At 52.3% G+C, this 19,393-nt stretch overlaps 2 protein-coding genes across 7 annotated transcripts in view; one reads left to right on the forward strand and one right to left on the reverse strand.

Annotated features, from left to right (window-relative positions):
• Positions 1-1,847: 1,847 nt before the first annotated feature.
• On the reverse strand, positions 1,848-17,745 carry LOC122426887 (translation initiation factor IF-2-like). Of its 5 annotated transcripts, XR_006265259.1 has the most exons (4): positions 17,078-17,557; positions 15,761-15,867; positions 14,335-14,466; positions 12,696-13,630 (listed from the first exon to the last, which is right to left on the reverse strand). XR_006265259.1 is itself a non-coding variant. In XM_043446160.1 (3 exons), the coding sequence occupies exons 1-3, from the start codon at positions 17,524-17,526 to the stop codon at positions 1,860-1,862; spliced, it is 603 nt and encodes a 200-aa protein (XP_043302095.1). In that variant the 5' UTR covers positions 17,527-17,557; the 3' UTR covers positions 1,848-1,859. The 5 variants fall into 5 exon arrangements, 2 of the variants coding, with proteins under 2 accessions (XP_043302095.1, XP_043302096.1); XM_043446160.1 differs by lacking the exons at positions 12,696-13,630; positions 14,335-14,466 and adding an exon at positions 1,848-1,909 and having other exon boundaries at positions 15,764-15,867; XR_006265261.1 differs by lacking the exons at positions 14,335-14,466; positions 17,078-17,557 and adding an exon at positions 17,609-17,745.
• KIAA1522 (KIAA1522 ortholog) overlaps positions 17,434-19,393 on the forward strand; it is a 28,085-nt gene continuing 26,125 nt past the window's right edge. The window contains exon 1 of one of the 2 annotated variants that reach the window (XM_043446149.1): positions 17,434-17,815. In XM_043446149.1, coding sequence (XP_043302084.1) covers positions 17,581-17,815 — 235 coding nt within the window. In that variant the 5' untranslated portion in view covers positions 17,434-17,580. The remainder of the gene's footprint in view (positions 17,816-19,393) is intronic. The other variant, XM_043446150.1, reaches the window with a different exon arrangement.

The raw sequence follows: 19,393 nt of genomic DNA on the forward strand, positions 1-19,393 counted from the left end.
GGCCTTACTCCCCATATTTCTAAGGAGAAAACCGAGATGCTGAGAGCCAGATACCTGGCAAATCTCAAATCTCATCGTGGACTTCAGGTCCAGGACTCTTGCTACCCTTTGTGGCCCCCTCTGGATGGGATGGGAGGAGCCAGAGAGGCAGGAGCGAAGAAGCTCCCCTAGATGAGGACCATGGAAACACTCACCCTGGGCTTCAGGTGCTGTGCTTAATCGCTCAGTCATGTCTAACTCTTTGCAACCCCATGGACTGTAGCCTGCCTGGCTCCTCTGTCCATGGGGATTCTCCAGACAAGAATACTGGAGTGGGTTGCCACTCCAGGAAGATTCCAGGGGAGTCCTCCCAACCCAAGGATCGAACCCAGGTCTCCCACATTGCAGGTGGATTCTTTACCATCTGATCCACCAGGAAAGTCCCTGGGCTTCAGGAGACGGGGCTTAAGGAAGACAGGGAGGTGGCCCTCACCTCCAGGCCTCACAGGTCACCAGAAGTGTTCAGGAAGCAAACAGTTTCCCTGACCTGGAGTCTCATGTTGGCCACAGCTGCAGGCTCCCAAGTCTGACCTTTAGTGTCACAGAGGCTCGGTCATTCTGGGCCTTCACTTCTGTCCTTCCTGCACGTCCTGCATGCCTAGACTCCTTGCTCGACTTGGAACCTGTGACCTCATGACCCTGTCCATGCTTCTTTCTGGGTTGCTCCCTTATTCTCCAAGAGATGATCTGCTTTGATCAGTGAATCTGACTCCTGGAGAGCAATTTATGGCCAGCTGAGTGAGATCCAGGCTCGCCTCTGGTCCAGTTAGTGGCAGGGCAATTGGGCAACTCGGTTCAGATTATGTTGTTGATGTTTTTCAGTCACCAAGTTGTGTCTGACTCTTTATCACCCCATGAACTGCAGAATGCCAGGCTCCCCTTCCTTCACTATCTCCTGGAGTTTGCTCCAAGTCATGTCCATTGACTCAGTGATTCCATCCAACCACCTCATCCTCTGTTGCCCCCTTCTCTTCCTGCCCTTAATCTTTCCCAGCATCAGGGTCTTTTCCAGTGAGTTGGCTCTTCACATCAGGTGGCCAGAGTATTAGAGCTTCAGCTTCAGCATCAATCCTTCCAATAAATATTCAGGGTTGATTTCCTTTAGGATTGACTGGTTGGATCTCCTTGCAGTCCAAGGGACTCTCAAGAGTCTTCTCTGGCACCACAGTTCAAAAGCATCATTCTTTGGTGCTCAACCTTCTTTATGGCCCAGCTCTCACATTTATATGACTGCTGGAAAAACCACAGCTTTGACTATACAGACATTTGTTGGCAAACTGATGTCTCTGCCTTTTAATATGCTGTCTAGGTTTGTCATACCTTTTCTTCCAAGAAGCCAGCATCTTTTAATTTCATGGCTGTGGTCACTGTCCATGTGATTTTTGCAGCCCAAGAAAAATATCTGTCACTGTTTCCATTTTTCCCCCATCTATTTGCCATGAAGTGATGGGACCAGAGGTCATTTTTTGAATATTGGGTCTTACGCCAGCTTTTTCACTCTCCTCTTTCACCTTCATCAAGAGGCTCTTTACTTCCCCTTGGCTTTCTGCCATAAGAGTGGTATCATCTGCATATCTGAGGTTGTTATTTCTCCTGGCACTTTTGATTCCAGCTTGTGATTCATCCAACCTGTCATTTCTCGTGATATACTCTGCATAGAAGTTAAATAAGCAAGGTGACAATATACAGGGTGACAATGATGTACTCCTTTTCCAGTTTGGAACCAGTCCATTGTTCAATGTCTGCTTCTAACTGTTGCTTCTTGGCCTGCATACAGGTTTCTCAGGAGATGGGTAAGGTGGTCTGGCATTCTCATTGCTTTAAGAATTGTCCACAGTTTTTTGTGATCTACACAAAGGCTTTAGCCTAGTCAATGGGAAAAAAAGAAAACAAACTAGTCAATGAAGCAGTTTTTTTTTTTAATTCTCTTGCTTTTTCTATGATCCAACGGATGTTAGCAATTTGATCTCTGATTCCTCTGCCTTTTCTAAACCCAGCTTGTACTGGAGGTTTTCCGTTCATGTACTGTTGAAGCCTAGCTTGAAAGATTTTGAGCAGTATGTTGCTAGGATGTGAAATGAGTGCAATTGTGCGGTAGTTTGAACATGCTTTGGCATTGCCTTTCTTTGGGATTGGAATGAAAACTGACCTTTTCCAGTCCTGTGACCACTGCTGAGTTTTCCAAATTTGTTGACATATTGAGTGTACCGCTTTCACAGCATCATCTTTTAAGATTTGAAATAGCTCAGCTGGAATTCCATCACCTCCACTAGCTTTCTTCATAGTAATGCTTCCTAAGGCCTAGGACTGTGGGTGAGCCAGGCATCTAGAGCATATACAACTCCCTTGAATCCAGACCCTGATTTCAGCTGCTTCAGTGAAGTTGGGGACAGTGCCCCACACAGGGCTGGCAGGGCTGGCAGGGCTGAGCTGTGGTGGCTGTTCTGAGGCTGAAGTAAGTGAAGTCAGCCACGGAGCCTTGGGGCTCTGTCCAAAGGTGTGGCTGTGGCGTGGGGCTTGTGACCCTTGTGCCCCTGTTTCCAGGGTCTCTAAGGATTACTATCAGCTCCCACCTCCCTGAACTTGGGTCTCCCTCCTGTGGGTCTGCTTCTCTGTGTCCTGGAGATGCCCAGAACACCCCGTGGCCACCCCACCACTCCAGACTTGGGAGTGTGAGCCACAGCCTCTCTGCCTGAAGGTCTGACTCTGTGTCCCTGACCCTGCAGCTCACAGCCTTTCTCCCTTTCTCCCTTGCTCCCTTGCTGCCTGGGTGTCCTGTTTCCGGCCATGTGTGGCCCTGACCAACCCTGGCCTGGCCTGAGGGGAGGGGTGGAGGGGATGGGAGGGATGTGCACAGTGCAGCACTTGTTCAGGGGATCGGGTGGGACCGATGCCTGCTCTTGTGTTCCGGCCCCTGGCTTGAATCTTGGCAAGCTGGGGGTGGGGCGGGGTGGGGGCTGCCTCTCTGCCTGCAGCGTCATCTCAGCATCCGTCCCACTGGCAGAGCGGGCCCAGAGCCATCATGGAACCTGACCAAGAAGGCCCTTAGCTGGGCTCTCCTTCCAGGCTATTATTGATCCCTTTGCCTCTGGCTCCTCTGTCTCATGGCCTGTGCTCTGGGCCATGACAAAGACAAGGACATGCTGAAATGGGTGTACCAGACTGGGGATGCAACACTGGTCTCAGGGTGGAAGGTTCCATTAGAGAGAAACAGAGTCAGTGATGAGATGGGCTCAGTGAAGGGGATGGGGGCTTAGTGAGGAGGGCAGGGCTCAGTAAGGGGGGGTGGGGCTCGGGGGTGGGGGTGGGGGCTCAGGCAGACAACACCAGACCTCAGCAGCAAACTGAGGTCTTAGGGGCTCAGGAGTCAGGGCTGAGAGCAAGGCCCTGGAAGCCAGTGAGAGGGTAGTCTGGCCTGGGGTCACTGAGGACTTGAGAGTCTCTCTAGGTTTCCTTAGTTCCTGGGAGCTTCCTCCCAACTCTGGGGTCCAGAAAGGCAATCTGGAACCCTGGGATGGCCCTAGCCAAGGATCTCACTTACCCCTCAGGTTATAGCCCTTGGCAGGCCTCCAGGACTGGGAGAAGGAGAAGGGATGGGCAATGGAACCATGCCTCAGATTCTTGAGATTTATTCCCCCCTCCCCAGCAACCCCCTCACCACTGAGTTCTTCTTTTACAGAGGGTCTCCCCATTGATTGAGAGCACCCCGTCCCTTGAGAGTCCCCAGCTCTCTTTGAGTCTCTGTCTGCTTACTGAGCTCAGATCCCCCTCACAGAGCCCTCATGCCAGAACAGAAGCTGGTAAATCTTTCAGCGGAGTCCTTTAGGCCCTATCCTTTCTTACCTGCAGGGAGGGCTATCTGGACCCTAGACCCATCCACTCAGGTTGGACCAAAAGCCCTATTGCCCAAAGAATTGCAGGGGCAAGGAGAGGAGAGGTGCTCATTTGTATTCATTTGCATGGAGTTATTTAATATTCAAATGTCCGAACTTGGGCTGGTGAGGAATGGCTGCTAGCAGACATGCTGTTTGCGTGTTTCCTTTTTAGTGAGGGGAAACACCCCAATCCTCCTCCCTCTCCAGCTCCCCCATTTGGAGCCTGACTTGGCGGGAGCCTTAAGTTGGCCTCTGCAGAGAAGGTATAACTTGGAGAATGTTAAGTAGGAGCTATTTGGGTACTAGACCCCAGAAGCTTGCTGAAGACAGGTGTGAAGTGGGAGAAGAAGCAAGGATTCCCTCCCCATTTCCCAGAGGAAGCCAGGATTTAAAACTGGGAGTATTAATAGAATGAAAAGGGGGAAAGGCTTTTAGAGTATTAAAAACTGAAGGGGTTCTTAGGGATTTCTTAGACTCTTCACAGTGGCTACACGGGGTACATATATACACCACTGCTCCGTTCTGCAGCCACTGCATCCATGGCAGACAGGATTAATTGATCACGGCACTCTGAACCCAGAGCCATTTGAGGCAGCAGTTTGTATAGGAAATTAAATCTATGTATCTTCCCTGATTACTTCAACCCTTTCCTTTCCAGACAGGAAAGCTGAGGCCCAGAGAGGATGCAGAAAATGCAGACCATATCTACCCCCAACACAACCTGCCCAGCCTGGAAGCACAGGGGTCATTCTCTTGGAGGGTGAGGGAGGGCAACTCCACTCTGGGTAAGAAAACCATCACAAGAAGGTACGTCTGGGTGGAATTACAGGTGAGTTTGATTTACAACATAGGGCTTTTCTGCATTTCCCAGATTCTCTTTGAGCCTGAATTCAATCTGTAATCAGATATCCCCCAATAATACTAAGTGTATTTTTTTTTCCCCTTTTAAACACTACGTGGTACCTGCTTTAGGCATTATCTAAATCAACTCTGACAACCACTCTGGTAGGGAGTTGTTACCATTGCTATTCCTGTTTTAAAGAGGAAGAAAGAGAAGTCTAGACATTTGCCAAGGTCACACAGCAAGTGGTACAGCTGTGACTCCAACCACATTAAATGCATTGAATCAATCAAAAGTTAATATCAGGGATGACCGGGTCTACGGGAGAATGCTGATTTGCTTGCTCCTCTGTGACTTGCCCAGTGGCACTCTGGATGTTGTGTGGACAAACAGCCTGGGCCCCAGAGAAAGCTGCTGAGCAGCCCGTGGAGACAGGAGAGGCCTGGCATGATCCCCCACCCCTTGCCAGGACCTGAACACCTCTCACTGCCCAAGACAATGGGAACACTGTGCCCTGACAGAGTGCAGGATGGTGGGACACGGCCTGCCAAGGCCCCTGCTATTCCTCTCAGCATGGCAAAGTGCAGAGAGGATGGGAGATGCTGAGGAATGAGGTAGGGGGTGGCTCAGAGCTGAGCCAACAACAGCAAGGGTGGGGCAAGGAGTGGAGGAAGGAGGGTCTGCCCTCCACTGGGACTTGGGGAAGAGGCCATTTTGGCAGGAGCATGAGCCCAGTGCCTCCCTCCACCCAGCTTCTGCAGGCATCACCCACTGGTATGTCTGAGCTCTTCATAGCTTGGTCCACTGTCTCCAAACACCACCCCATCCTGTGTTCCCCAGGATACCGAATGAGGACGCCAGTGGGCCAGCCTTCCAATCTGTGTGACCTTGCCCAAGCCCCTGTGTCTCTCTGAATTTCCTCACTGGTGATATGAAGGTGACAGACCCTACTTTGCAGGCCAGACCCTACTTTTTCAAGGCAAGCAGAGCAGCAAAGGACCCCAGCTGGAGGGGGTGAAGCAGCCCAGCCAATGGTGGTTGTTAACGTGACAAGGGGGCTCCTCTCCCAGCCTGGCAGAGTGAGGACGGGCCAGGAGTCCTCATGGGGTAGGGGGGTGGAGCCCTCTTCCTTCCTGCCCCTTTCATCTGGGTATGGAGATGAGATCTGAGACCAGATGTGTGGCTGAGTGACTCAGCTCTTTCCTGCCTGGACACCCCTCCCCGCCTGCCTCACCAGGCTGGGCCAGGCAGTGAGACAGCAGACTGGACGTGGGGGTGGCTGGTCCTGAACAACCTCAGGGGAGCGCCGGGGGAGGGAGAGGGGAGGATGAATGAGGCTCGTGGAGCCTGGCCTGCGAGATGGGGGTGGGTTGGAGGAGGAGGGGCTGTCAAGGAAGAGAGTGAGGGTGTCCTTGAGTCCAGTCACTGCCGCTGACTCCACCTAAAATGCTCAAAGGCTCACCTGCCTCCTCCTCCCACCAGCCGAGCATCCCTTCCCCAATATTTCTGGACCAGCCCAAACCTGTTGGCCCCGCCCTCCTAGGCCCACATACCCGCAGGGTGCTCTCTTCCTTCCCTGTTCTCTCCTTCTCTTTCTAGCCAACCGCCTCCACTTTCTCACCTCCCACTCAGCAGGTCCTATTACGGACTCCCCGAAGCAGCACGTGGAAGCAGCTCTCTGGAAGGTTGCCTTAACTTAGTTGCTAAATCCCTCACCCCACCCTGATCTCTCAGGAACGGTAAGCAGTGCCGACCTGGCCCTTCTTGGGGCTCTTTTCTTGGCCTCAGATACCACCCTGCTGGTTTTCCTTCTATCTCTTGAATGGTTCCCTCTCTGATCTCAACTTCCGACTGTTCCCCTTAAAGGTGTGTGTTCTATAAACTTCCATAGTCTACCATTTGGAGGAGTGATTAAGTGTCTGGACTTTGGCATCGAATGAACCTGGTTTCAAATCCTGCCTCTGCCTTTTACTAGCTATGTAACTTTGGATAAATTACTTCTCTGAGCCTCAACTTCCTCCTCCATCAAATGGGTTGATATTACCTATCTCCTGGGGATCAAATGGGATAGTAGTAGTAGTGTTAGTTGTGTTGCTCAATCGTGTGACTCTTTGCAACCCCTTGGACTGTAGCCCACCAGGCTCCTCTGTCCATGGGATTCTCCAGGAAAGAATACTGGAGTGGATTGCCATTCTCTTCTCCAGAGGATCTTCCCGACCCAGGGATTGAACCTGGGTCTCTTGCATTGCGGGCGGATTCTTTATCATCTGAGCTATATGGGATGATATAAATAAAGCATGGGATAATGCACATAAAGCCTTCAGCACTGGGTCTGACATATAGTCAGTAGTCACTTCCTGGCAGTTGCTGTTAGTATCTTTTCTTCCTGGTAAGTTTTCCTCCTCACCCCACTCCCAACTCCTACCTGCTGGGCACATACCACTGGATGTCCTAGTGACACTTCAGACTCAAAATGTCCAAAAGAAAAATCCCAGCCCTTCTCCCTACCCCAAATACTAGCTTCTCTTCTTGACATCCCTATATCTTGAATTTTTTTTTTTTTATGCTTTGGTTTTTTTGGCCCCATGTGAGATCTTAGCTCCCTGACCAGGGATTGAACCCACACTGTCTGCATTGGAAGGTGAAGTCCTAACCACTGGACCACCAGGGAAGTTCCCCCTACACCTCCACCCCCGTGCCTTTTCTTTTAAGGCCTCATCATCTTCCACTGGGCCCAACCTTCAGAATGTCATCCATTAATTCAACAAGTTCTTACTGAAAATGCAAAGCTATGTGCAGGGAAGACAGACTTGAAAAATCATTGTCTTTGCCCTTAAGGAGCTCGGAGTCTGAGGATGGAGACAAGCAATTTAATATAATGAGACAATTGTTCTGTTAGAGGTTTGTGTGGAGAAAGCCAGTCTAGGAAATCTTTTGAGAGAAGGGGATTTGAGTTGGCACTTGTAGGCTGAGTAGGAGCTTGAAAGGTGAATGAATCAGGGAGAGCTGAGGCACCAACCGCAGGCAAAGGCGCGGCCATGTGAGGTATGAGAGAGCAGAGACTGGCTGGGCTCTTAGAGATGGAGGCTCGTGGTTGGGTTTATTTATTTACCTTACAATTTAAATTGCATTAATTAATTAATTAATTTTACTTCTGGCTGTGTCAGGCGGCTTGTGGGATCTTAGTTTCCTGACCAGGGATTGAACCCAGGTGCTCAGCAGTGAAAGAGCAGAGTCCTAAGCACTAGAAGGCCAGGGAATTTGCCATGGTTGGGTTTAGAGAGCTCTCTTGGGGCAGCATGGAGGACTGCTGGGAGGAGGCAGAAGTGAAGGCAGCAGGGAAATGCAGGAGAAGGTGAGGGTCTGAGAGTTTACTCCTGCTTTGCCCTGCAGTCACTGCACAACCTTGGGGAAGTCACTTGACCTCATGGAGCCTCCATCCCTCATCTGTCAAATGGAGATACTAATAGGTACCCGAGGGGATGTTGGGGAGGGCTGGATGAGCTAATGGAAGGGAAAGTGCCGGACAAATGCAAGCTGTTGTTGTCAAATATCCGCCAGGGCAGGCTGTATTCCAGCCACAGCCCCACCTCAAAAATGGCCTCCTTGAGTCTCCTCTGAGTCAGCCCACATCCTCCCTGGCCCTGGGGTGGGCGGTAAGGTGCAGGGGACTCGAGGAGCACACACTGACTCTGGATCTTGGCTCACTGGCTGGGCGACTTGGAATCACTTTCCTCCCCTCTCTGAGCCTCATTTCCCTGGCTGCAAAAACAGGGCTGAGGCTCCAACTGCAGGGCTGTTGGGAGGATTCCATGGCACGTCGTAGGTGGTCATTAACTGCATTTGTCCCTGTCTCCTGCTCTCTGGTCCCCTCCTCCAGTGCCTGGCACCAAGCCGAGCAGAGTGGGAAACAGTAAATATTTAATAACAGATAGGCTGAGAGCTTCCTGATGGGAGGGACATGTGGAGGAGCCAGAGGACACCTACTCCCCCAGCAGGGTCTACACAGATATCCCCAGGCTCTAGGGGCACCCACATCCTGATCCGAGGGAACTCTTGCTGTCAGTGACTTCCTGGGGAATCCATCCAGCAGGGACACTCCCAGGGTACCCGAGTCCCGCAAATGTCTCCTCTCCTCTCCTCTCTTATTCTGTCACTCAGGGGGATGGATGGGGCTCTCATTCAACAACCATTCACTGAGCCCCTTGCCTCTGTCCAATGCTGGCACCAGAGATTCAGAGATGAAGGAGCCGAGTCCTTGTTCTTCAGGGCTTCTAGTCTAGCTGGGAGGGCAAGGGAAACATGTTTGCAATAACGTGGTGGTATGTGATATGGCCAGGGACTGACTTTTGAGAAAATCAGACCTTAAAGAAGGGACTTAAATTCTTTGTGTCTCCATTTAATAATCTGCAAAATGGGGACAAGACTTTTTATCTCTTTAGGGCTGTTGTAAAGATTAAGGGAGGCAATTATATAATTGGTGGCTCAGTGGTAAATTATATTCCCTGGTGGCTCAGTGGTAAAGAATCCACCTGCAATGCAGGAGACATGGGTTCAATCCTTGGGTCGGGAAGATCCCCTGGAGAAGGAAAGGTAACCAACTCTGGTATCCTTGCCTAGAGAATCCCATGGACAGAGAAGCCTGGTGGGCTACAGTCCATGGGGTCGCAAAAGAATTGGACATGACTTAGCGACTAAACAACAACAATTATATAATACACATAGGGCAGGTCCTGGAAGCTGGTCAGTCCATCAGTGGAGACACCTTGACGGTGCTGATTGTAAGTCATGGTGGGTGTCTGTGAGCACACTCTGGGGCAGGGTGGGGGGTGAAACAGAGGGCATTCTGCACAGAAGAGTCAGGGAAGGCTCAACAAAAGGAGCATTTGAGCTGCTCCTGAAGGACAAGTGCTTTATCAAAAGGAAAAATGGGGAGAGGCAGGTTGAGGCCAGAGAACGAAGGACTCTATGTGTCCAAGAGGCTGGGATTTATACTGGAGTCAACAGGAAGGGATTTAAGCGGCGAGAGGGACAAGGTCCAGATTTAACCTTAGAAGAGGTCCCTTTGGGGCATGTGGAGAAGAGATTGAGAGGTTAGGAGACGGGGAAGCTAGAGTTGGAGCCGTGCCTGCAGCATTTAGTCACCTGCCTGGCTCTCACCTGGGGTCAATGATTCAAAGGTTCCCGTCCCAGGAATATATCTGCCCCTTAACAGGAATTTACAGGGACAACGCCTTTAGCCAGAGGAGCCACCCAAGGGACCCAGAGCAATCAGACAGAAAGCCTGTTGGGCCAGCCCCGAGGTGCCACCCCTCCCCCTGCCCTGGGCCTCCCCTTTGTGAATCTGTGTCTCTGTGGTTGTCTGTGGGCTGAGGCAGCAGAAACAGTATTTTGGAGTGAGCCAGAGCTAAATCCAAACCCTGATTCTGCTAACTGGCTCTATGACCTTGGTCACATTTCTTAACCACTCTGAGTTGGTTTCCTGGAAAACGTTCAAACTTGTATTTTGATTATTTTTTAGACTTTCCAGTTTATGATCTCTCTCTCTCTTTTTTGACCACAAGGCAGGTGGGATCCTAGTTCCCCAACCAGCGAGTGAACCCACACCCCCTGCATTAGAAGCACAGTCTTCACCACTAGACCACCTGGGAAGCCCCCTAAACTTGTAGTATTTTTAAATGCTTGTATGTAAATGCATAGAAAAATATATGCATACTGCCCACTAACATGAACAGTGGTGTGGAGTGGGTGGGGAATGTGTGTGAAGAGGCATTTTCACATTTTACCCTATTTATTTCTGCATTGTTTGGGCCTTTTATAAGCACATATATCCTACATTTCGCATCTGTAAAAAGCGGGGATAACACTGCCAACTTCACAGATTGTCGGAAGGATTTTAAAAAGATCCTACAGATATAACTCCTTTCATGCTGCCTGTGCAGAATGGACCCCCACCAAGTATTAGCTCCTTTCTCTTCCTCTTGCCTGAATCTGTGTTGGGTTTTGTGTATTGATGTTTCTCCTTGTAACTGTTTGTTTATAATTATGTAACAAGGCCTTCTGTATACCTCTTTGATTTATGGGCCAGTATCTGTGTGTGTGGTTTTTGTACAGTGGATGTCTGTATGAGTGTGCATCTGGGAGTGTGAGCATTTGTGTATCTGTGTGTGTCTGTGTGTCAGCATGTCTGTGTAATTTGGTACATTTCTGCATCTGTGTGTGTTTACATGTGTTTAGACATCAGGCTATCTTAGTGTACCGGGGTGTTTATGGGTACCCAGAACTGTCAGTGTGTATCTGGGTTTGTGTTTTGGTGTGTCCCTGTATTTGGGTATGCCAGTGTGAACTGGTGTGCATGTAGGTCTGTCATCCTATCTTTGTGTCTTGGTGTGTTTGTGTAGGCCCCTGTGTGGATGCTGGGCTTCCCTGGTGGCTCAGATGGTAAAGACTCTGCCTACAGTGCGGAGACCCAGGTTCGATCCCTGGGTCAGGAAGATCCCCTGAAAAAGGAGATGGCAACTCACTCCAGTATTCTTGCCTGGAAAATCCCATGGATGGAGGAGTAGGGCAGGCTACAGCCCATGGGTCGCAAAGAGTCGGACATGACTGAGCGACTTCACTTTCTTTCCATGTGGATCCTGGGGGGTGGAGGGTGTTGCTGAGAATCCACACCCAGATGTTTCCTTCTGATCATGGGCAGGGAGCTCTGCCCACACATCTTGATCCCTCCCCCAGCTTCCAGAAGGCCCTGAACGTGGGCACTTCCCTCCTAGCCCTGCCCTTGGGCACAGGGCCAGCCTCCCTGCCTGGGACTGGTGGAGTGGGTGTCTGCAAACACCTGGAGGCCCCACCCAGCAGCTCCCTACAGGAAGCCTTATCAGCTGGCAGGCCAGGCTGGTCATGCCCCTGATTTGAGGGTGAGAATTGAGAACTGCCGGCTTTCCTTGGAGAGCAGTGAGCCCTGTGGATCTTGGGGTCAGGAAATCCTGGTTCTCTCCGCCTAGGTCAGTGTCCATCTGGCTGGCTTTCTGTTTGTCAGATGCAGTCAGACAGTTAGGAAACAAAGCATGTCTCCATGGCAACTTGCCTCTGCCTTTGAACTTGGGCAGTTCAGTGGTTTTGTGGCCCCTTCTTTAGCTCAGCACTGGATGGGCATGGGTGGTGAGGATGAGTAATGAAGCTTCCGTATATGCTCCATGCATCACCCCACATGCCGCAACCCACTCCAGTACCTCTACACACACTCCTTTTCTAGGTGAAATCAGATGTTCCGATGGGGAAACTGGCACCCAGAGAGGGCAAGTGTCTTATCCAAAGACATCCAGCAAGTTAGTGGCAGGACTGAGATGAGCAACAGGTAAGTTAGTGGCAGGACAGAGATGAGAAACAGACTAGGCTAACTTTTCCTTTTTTAAAACTTTTTGCCCATACCGTGTGGCATGTGGGATTTTAGTTCCTGGACCTGGGATTGAATTCATGCCCCTGCAGTGGAAGCACAGAGTCTTAACCAGTGGACTGCCAGGGAAGTTCCTAACTTTATTTTTCTTAAGTGACATGTTAAAAACAACAACAACAACAAAAAAAATAATAAAGTGACATGTTACTTTTAATGTGTTTGTTGTTCACTCAGTCATGTCCGACCCTTTGCGACCCCATGGACTGTAGCACGCCAGGCTTCCCTGTCCTTCACCATCTCCTGGAGCTTGCTCAAACTCATGTCCATTGAGTTGGTGATGCCATCCAACCATCTTGTCCTCTGTCGTTCTCTTCTCCTCCTGCCTTCAATCTTTATTTTTGGCTGTGCTGGGTCTTCATTGCTGCTCGGGTTTTTTCTCTAGTTGTGGCGAGTGGGGGCTACTCTCTAGTCGCAATGCATGAGCTTCTCATTGCCATGACTTCTATTGTACAGCACAGGCTTTGGGGCACGTGGGCTTCAGTAGTTGTGGCTCCCAAGCTCTAGACAACAGGCTCAGTAGTTGTGGCTCACGGGCCTGGTTGCTTCGCAGCATGTGGGAATCTTCCCAGATCAGGGATTGAACCAATGTCTCCTGCACTGGCAAGCAGATTCTTTACCACTGAGCTATCAGGGAAGCCTAGGAAGTCCCTAACTTTTAACAAGCCATTGTAGCAATAATAAAATCACCATAGGCAGAAAACCAAAGCAAACAAACCAAAAAGAAGCCATTAGGCTGGGCTGGTCGGATAACTTTTTTTTTTCTTTTTGGCCGCAGCATGCATAACTTTTTTTTCCTTCACATCATGCACAACTTTTTTCTTTTTCTCCGCAGCATGCAGAACTTACCCAACCAGGGATCTAACCTATGCCCTCTGCAGTGGAAGCACGGAATCTTAACCAGTGGATTTCCAGGGAAGTCCTGCATAACTTATTTCTGTGCAGACCTCAGAATAAAGCTTCTCCTGACACTTCTACCAAGATGTTAAAGATCTTACCATTTGCCTCTGCATGTGTGTGAAGTGCAGTATTTTCTAATTACTGACTAAAAGAAACTGCCGCAGAAATAAATTGAATGCTGGCTCTCAGCTAAAACCATAACCATCACCTGTAATTCAGCGTTTCAAATTTTTAGTCTATCAAAATGTCGGCATTGTTCCCGCTGACTTATTTTGTGGTAAGTAAAGGTTATACATTTTGATTGACAAAAATAAATTCATATGTAAAAGCACTGAATTTTATTTGTCAGGTAAAATTCTGGGGGCTTTTGTTTGAGAGAAAAATAAAAACTGCTAAAAGAAAAAGATTGAAACCCACTTGTCTATACTGTGGACAGTTCAGAGTGACGATTTGATCATAGAATAATAATAACAGGTCAACCTGGAGGCCTGGAGCACAGAGCCGGTGCTCAGGAGACAGTGGCTGAAAGAATGTGAGGAATCAGAGTTAATTCCAGTGGAAACGGCAGTGGCTACAGCGACCTCTTCTTTCTCCCAGTCTCCCCCTCTTCTCTCTCTTCCTTTCCCTTCCTTAACCTCCCAGGAGCTGGCAGCAACTTGGAGCTGGGAGGGAGCCCACAAGACTCCATTTCCTTTCCACACACGCCACTAACACCTTGGACCTCTCAACCCAGCAGGGAAAATGGGTGGAATTAGGCTTTGGGCCTGATTCTAAGAGATGCTGGGAGGATCAAAGAAGAACTCAACAGGGAGGTTGTTGGAAACGCTGCCATAGATGCCAGGAGCCACAGGGTAGGGGCACAGGAGTGCCTATGGTGGGGATGAGACCTGCAGGGTCCCCCAACTCCTAGGTTAGGCAGGGAAGAGGTGGAGGGCATCAGACACAAGGAGCCTCTATCTTTTCCTACTGAAAAGGATCAAAGGCTAGACATAGACAGTTTGCTAAAGCCGTGGACCCTTTCCCCAGAAAAGATGCATACAGGTGCATCTGAAGTTAAGCAGAACATTTCTGGAAGTTCCTAGAGGCCCAGCTGTGGCCCCAGAATAAATACTTTCCTTTCCCAACCTTTGAAAGCAGCAGGGGTGAGGCAGGAGCACAAAGCTAGTGATCAATTAGAAACACACACACACACACACCCAGGAACACAAAGCAGTTTTAAATTTCACCTCTGCCCAGAGGGAGCTGTGTGTCTTTTGGCAAGCCACTCCACCTCTCTTTAGGCTTTCTTATCCTTGGAATAGGACTGTTAATCTCTCAAAATCATCAACTTTGCGGAACTGCTCCACCCTCCAATTGGTCTAAGAATGAAGGGAAGCCATAGGTGCTCTCAGCTGCGGCTGCTTGATTTACAGACCCTTCCCGGTGTTCCCTGTAAAATGAGGGTGGCTCAGCCACACCTTGGCCTGGCTGCCCAGTCTGAATAAAGTCCATGGGCCAGACCTAGCAGAGGACAAAGCTGGATCCTATGAAAGGCAGGTCTCCCAAGGGTCGGAGGATCAGGGAATGTTGGATTGGTGTGAGGGTCACCTGGGGTGGTCCTGAGTTTTCCAAAAACAGAGGGAACAGAGAATTCCCTGTCAGTACAGAGATTAGGACTCTGAACTTTTATTGTTGAGGGTCTGGGTTTGATCCCTGGTTGGGGAGCTAAGATCCTGCAAGCCATGGGGCACAGCCAGAGAACAATAACAATAACAAACAATAACAGAGGGAGAAAAGCTGGATGACCTCAAGGGCTACAGCCCTAAGCTTGGTTATGGCTCATTCCTCCCTGGGGACAGGCTGGCAGCTTCCTTCCTGGTCAGGTGACAGCCTGGCTCCAGGATGGACTTTGGGCCCTGCCGACAGGGGCTGCTGGGAAGTCAGTTTCCTTAGCTGCCCAGAGGGACAGCAAAGAAATGTAGCTGAGCTGAGCAATCGTGAATCCAGAGAGCAGTGTTGCAGGCTAGCCTGTTCCAGCTAGCCCTAAGAGGCTCAGAATCAGGCCTGTCTATCAGGCCAGGGGACAAACAGGAAAGCTGGGCTGCTGGTTTGCGGATGGCTGGAGATGGGTGGTGAGAGCATCTGGGTGTTGGAGTTAGAAGTAGTGAGGGGAATATAGCCCTGACCTCCCCCTACTCCCTTTTCTCTCCCCACCTCCAAGTCAGGGGGCCTAATCTGTGAGTTGACTCCTGGGGATTGTGGTTCAAGGGGAAGGCTTCCTGAGGAATTATATGAGCCACTGGCAGGATCAACTTCATGGGCATAGTCCACTTGGCCCTGCTCTCTGAAAGGCCCCATGCTTGATCATGCTCTGCTGTTACTTTCTCGAAATTTGTAATAAATGTTGAACAGAGGCCCTGCATTTTCATTTTGCACTGGGCTCTGAAACTGTGTAACCAGTCTGGCCACCAGGAAAAAAGGAGGTGCTGAAAGGGTGGGTGGGGGGCAAGGCTGCCCAACTATTCCTCTCCTGATCACCCCTTCCAAAAGCCAGAGTTTGTTTGCCGTCTCTCTCCTCCCTACCAGTCCATCCACATTATCCAACAGGCTGAGGCTCTGTGCATGCTCTTAAAGTATCAGCCCCTCCAGTATCACTTTTCCTCTGATACTCACCTAGTGCTGAACGGGGCAGAGAGCACCATGAGGACAAGCCCAGTGTGATCCCTCTGCATGGCCCAGTGATGCAGACTGATCCGGAATGGGTACTCTGGGATTGTGGGCTGGAACCAAATGAGTGATGACGGTTAGATGGGAAACTGGGGCCCAGTAAGTACAATGATCTGCCCCAGGCCCACCACGTGTGTGTGTGGGGGGTGGTGTCAGCGATGGCCCAGGTTTGCCATAGCTGAGCCCCTGGGGGCACCCAGGGAGCTAAGGCAAGTTCAAAAGGTCACACTGCTCACTCTAATCCCTCTACAACATCATAGTTAGTGTTGTTGACGCTACACCAGGGCTGACTAGGCTGAGTAAGGACAAGGAGAAGGCTGTTTACCAAGGTCCGGCTGGATGATAAAGACAAATTCTAACCGGTGGGATGATCATGATGCCCTTCTGAGTCAAAAGGGAGTCCAAGATCTCACAGCTGGTCCCTAGGGCAATTTCTAGCTCCTGGGGACCAGGCAGAGACAAGACTTACATTGTCAATCTTACACTGGTCCTCTGCTGATGACCCCCTCCATGCTCCTGGGCAATCCCTGTCTTCTTCTGGCCTCAGTTTCTCCTCTGTAGGAGTATCACTCCCTGGCCTGCCTCCCTCAGAGCCTCTTGTAGGATCAGATCATACAAAAGGGCTTCCTCAGCTACAATAAAGAGCCAGAGGCCTGGAGGAAACAAAGTATAGTATTTTTGTGATTCTTAAAGGCTTCCTTTCTCTACCAGCTTCCTCAGTCACACCTGTCACCTGCAGAGGATCTCAAAGCACCTTATAAAGCTGTGAGCTCAAGTCCAAGATCAGTTCTGATCAGTGCTGAGCATCTCAGTGGAAAATCCAGACCCAGACAGGAATGCTCTGGGGACTCACAGCCTGGCCCAAGGGTAAACTGAGGCATGCCTCTCCTCATCCCCTTACCTGCCACCCAAGGGTGAAGCAGGAACCCAGGAAGCATGGGTCCCAGCTCCACACTGAGGATTGATGGGTGCTGGGGGAAGGTGTGGTGAGGAAGGGGAAAGGAGAGAAGGGAGACTCTGGGTTGCCAGACAGGAGAAGAAAGCTCCAGGTCTCGGGTGGGTCTGAAATCTGTCTCTAGAGCAAAACCTCCAATACTACCCAGATCCTGGAAAGCATTCTCAGAACCCCCTTACTCCAGAAAGAGGATTCCAGAATCCCCCATCTCTTTCTGGACCGCACTCAGGACACCAAGTTCTCTTGGGATCCAACCCCAACATTTCTCTCCCCGCTTTCCCTGGGTACCCCCACCCCAGCGCCGGTACTTCTCTGTCCGAACCTTGCTCTCCTCAGCCGCCCCGCCGGGACGGAACTTCGGTACCGCCCCCTCCCACGCCCACCCCGCGACCCCGCCCTCTCGGCCCGAGACCGCCGCCGCGGCTCGGGGGCGCTGGGGGCGCTGGGGGCGCTGGGGGCCACCCTCCCTCGGGACCGGACCTCGCCCTCCGCGAGCCCCTGAGCTCCGGGACCCCGGCCGGCGGGCCGGAGGAGGCGGGAGGGGCCGCGGGCAGCGCCTCCCCCACCCCGTGGCCGCTCCCTCCCGGCCCCGTCCCTCCCGGCCGGCCTCCGCGCCCCGCCCGCCGCCCCGCGGCCCCTCCCGCGCCGCTCCCGCCGCCCGGCCGCTCCTCGCCCGCTCTGCCTCCGCCGCCCAAACTTTTCTCCGGGCGCGTCTCGGCGCGGCGGCCGCCTGCCCGCCCGCCCGCCCCCGGCCCATGGGCGCCCCGCCTCAGGGGGCCTGACCCCCGCCGCCAGGTCCGCCCGCCGCGCCATGGCGGCCCGCGCGCCCCCCGCCGCACCTGCGGCCGACGAGCCGGGGGGCCCCGGCGGCCCCCCGCGCAGGAAGAAGTCTCGCTCCGGCGCGTCCGGCCTCCGCCGCGCCTTCAGCTGGCTGCGGGGCAAGCGGCGCAAGAAGAAGGCGGCGGGGGCCGAGGGCGCCGAGCCGGCCGCCCCCCGGGCCAAGAAGGCGGACGACAAGGCCAGGAAGGCCAAGGGTAAGGGCCGAGGTAAGGCGGCCGGGCACCTGGGGAGGCGCGGGGCGGCGCCCGGAGTGCGGCTCGGGTGGCTCCGCTGGGGGTCCGCGGCGTGTCGGGAGGGTGCTGACTTCCTAGGCGTTGGTGCTGGGGGAGCGAAGAGCCCGGGGCTCTGTCCGAGCACCCCGACTTTGCGCTACCCCGCTCCCAGATGTCCCAGACTCAGCCCAGCCCCGCTCTAGGGGCGGGGGGACCCCCGACTGGGGCAGGGATCCCCCGGCTTAGACAAGAAGTGCTGGCCGCCCGGCTCTTGGGACGGTGAGGCAGTCCCCCCCTCCCCCAGGCTCACCCAGGTTCTGCCCTCTGCTGCTGAGTCAGGGGGTCAGAGACTTGACTCTGGCCTGGAGCCAATGGGAGAGGCAAGTGGCCTTGCATGTCTGGTGGGGGTTCCTCTGGGTCTGAAAAGTCAACTGCACTCAAAAGGTGTGTTAGCTGTGGAGGTGGATCTGGGTTGCCAGCCCCACACAGGACCCAGCCCGGAACAGTGACATGCTTTATGTTATTAGCAGTGTTAGCTTTTCCTACCTGGCCCCCCCTTACCACTCACCTGGGCCAAACCGCAAACATCCACCTCCTGGGGTGGTAAGCTCAGGATTTGTGCCAACAGCCCCTCCCACCACTCCTTCCCCCAGCCCGGCGTTGTTCCTGTGTTGGAAGTGTGCTTGCAGAGGGGGGAAACTGAGGCCCAAGTTAATGGAGAGGCTGTACCCGGGACAACGGTGGGTACCTGAAATACTACAGCTAATTCTCTTCCTGTAGGCTCCCTCTGGCCTGGTGGTTGGGCAGCCTGAGGGTAGGAGTGGCTGACCCAGCCCATGCCTACTGGGTCACTTTTCTTTTGGCCACTTGCTTGGTTCTCCCCTCATCTTCCACTCTGTGTCTCCTGATTGAGGGGGAGGGCATGAGTCTCTGCCAGGAGATGGGGCTCCCTTGGGGCTGCAGTCCTAGGAAGTCTACCTTTCCTGCTGGCAGTGCTAGTGCCAGAGGTGAGGAAAGGGTGGTGTGTGCAGGCCCATCCCATTCCACCGTGTTTACCCTCCCAGTGTCCTTTAACCACCTCCTCTGGAGGAGAATGAGAAGGAACACTTCCTGGGGTCAGGAAGAGGGTGAAAAGCCTCTTGTGTGATTGCATCCGGCCTGATCTTCCTTTTGGAAATGGGCCCTGCATCCCTGCAACCCAGCCACAAATGGAGGTTGGGTGTTGGGGCTGAGGTCACTGGGCCAAGCCCTGAGGGAAGGTTTGCAAGGGGGATGTTTCCAAGGGCAGCTCCCATGATACATGAAACCTGTTCCAGGGCTGTTCCACCAGGATTCAGCCTGAAGTCATCTCATTCACAGAGTCCTGGGGCAGAACTGGACAAGATGGGTTGTGGTCCCACTGTCAGGGTTAGAGAATGAAGGCTAATGGTGTAGCCCAGGCCAGTGGACCATTCTCTCCTGGGAGACCAGCCTGGGGTGGGGTGGGGTGGTGGTGGTGAAGGGGGAGACAGGAAAACTGACTCTGTAGGTCCCTGCTCTGACAGCCTGGTTAGAGGTCACTGGGTCAGTGGT

This window comes from Cervus canadensis, chromosome 24, assembly GCF_019320065.1.
Source record: "Cervus canadensis isolate Bull #8, Minnesota chromosome 24, ASM1932006v1, whole genome shotgun sequence".
In the NCBI taxonomy this organism is placed as follows: domain Eukaryota; kingdom Metazoa; phylum Chordata; class Mammalia; order Artiodactyla; family Cervidae; genus Cervus; species Cervus canadensis.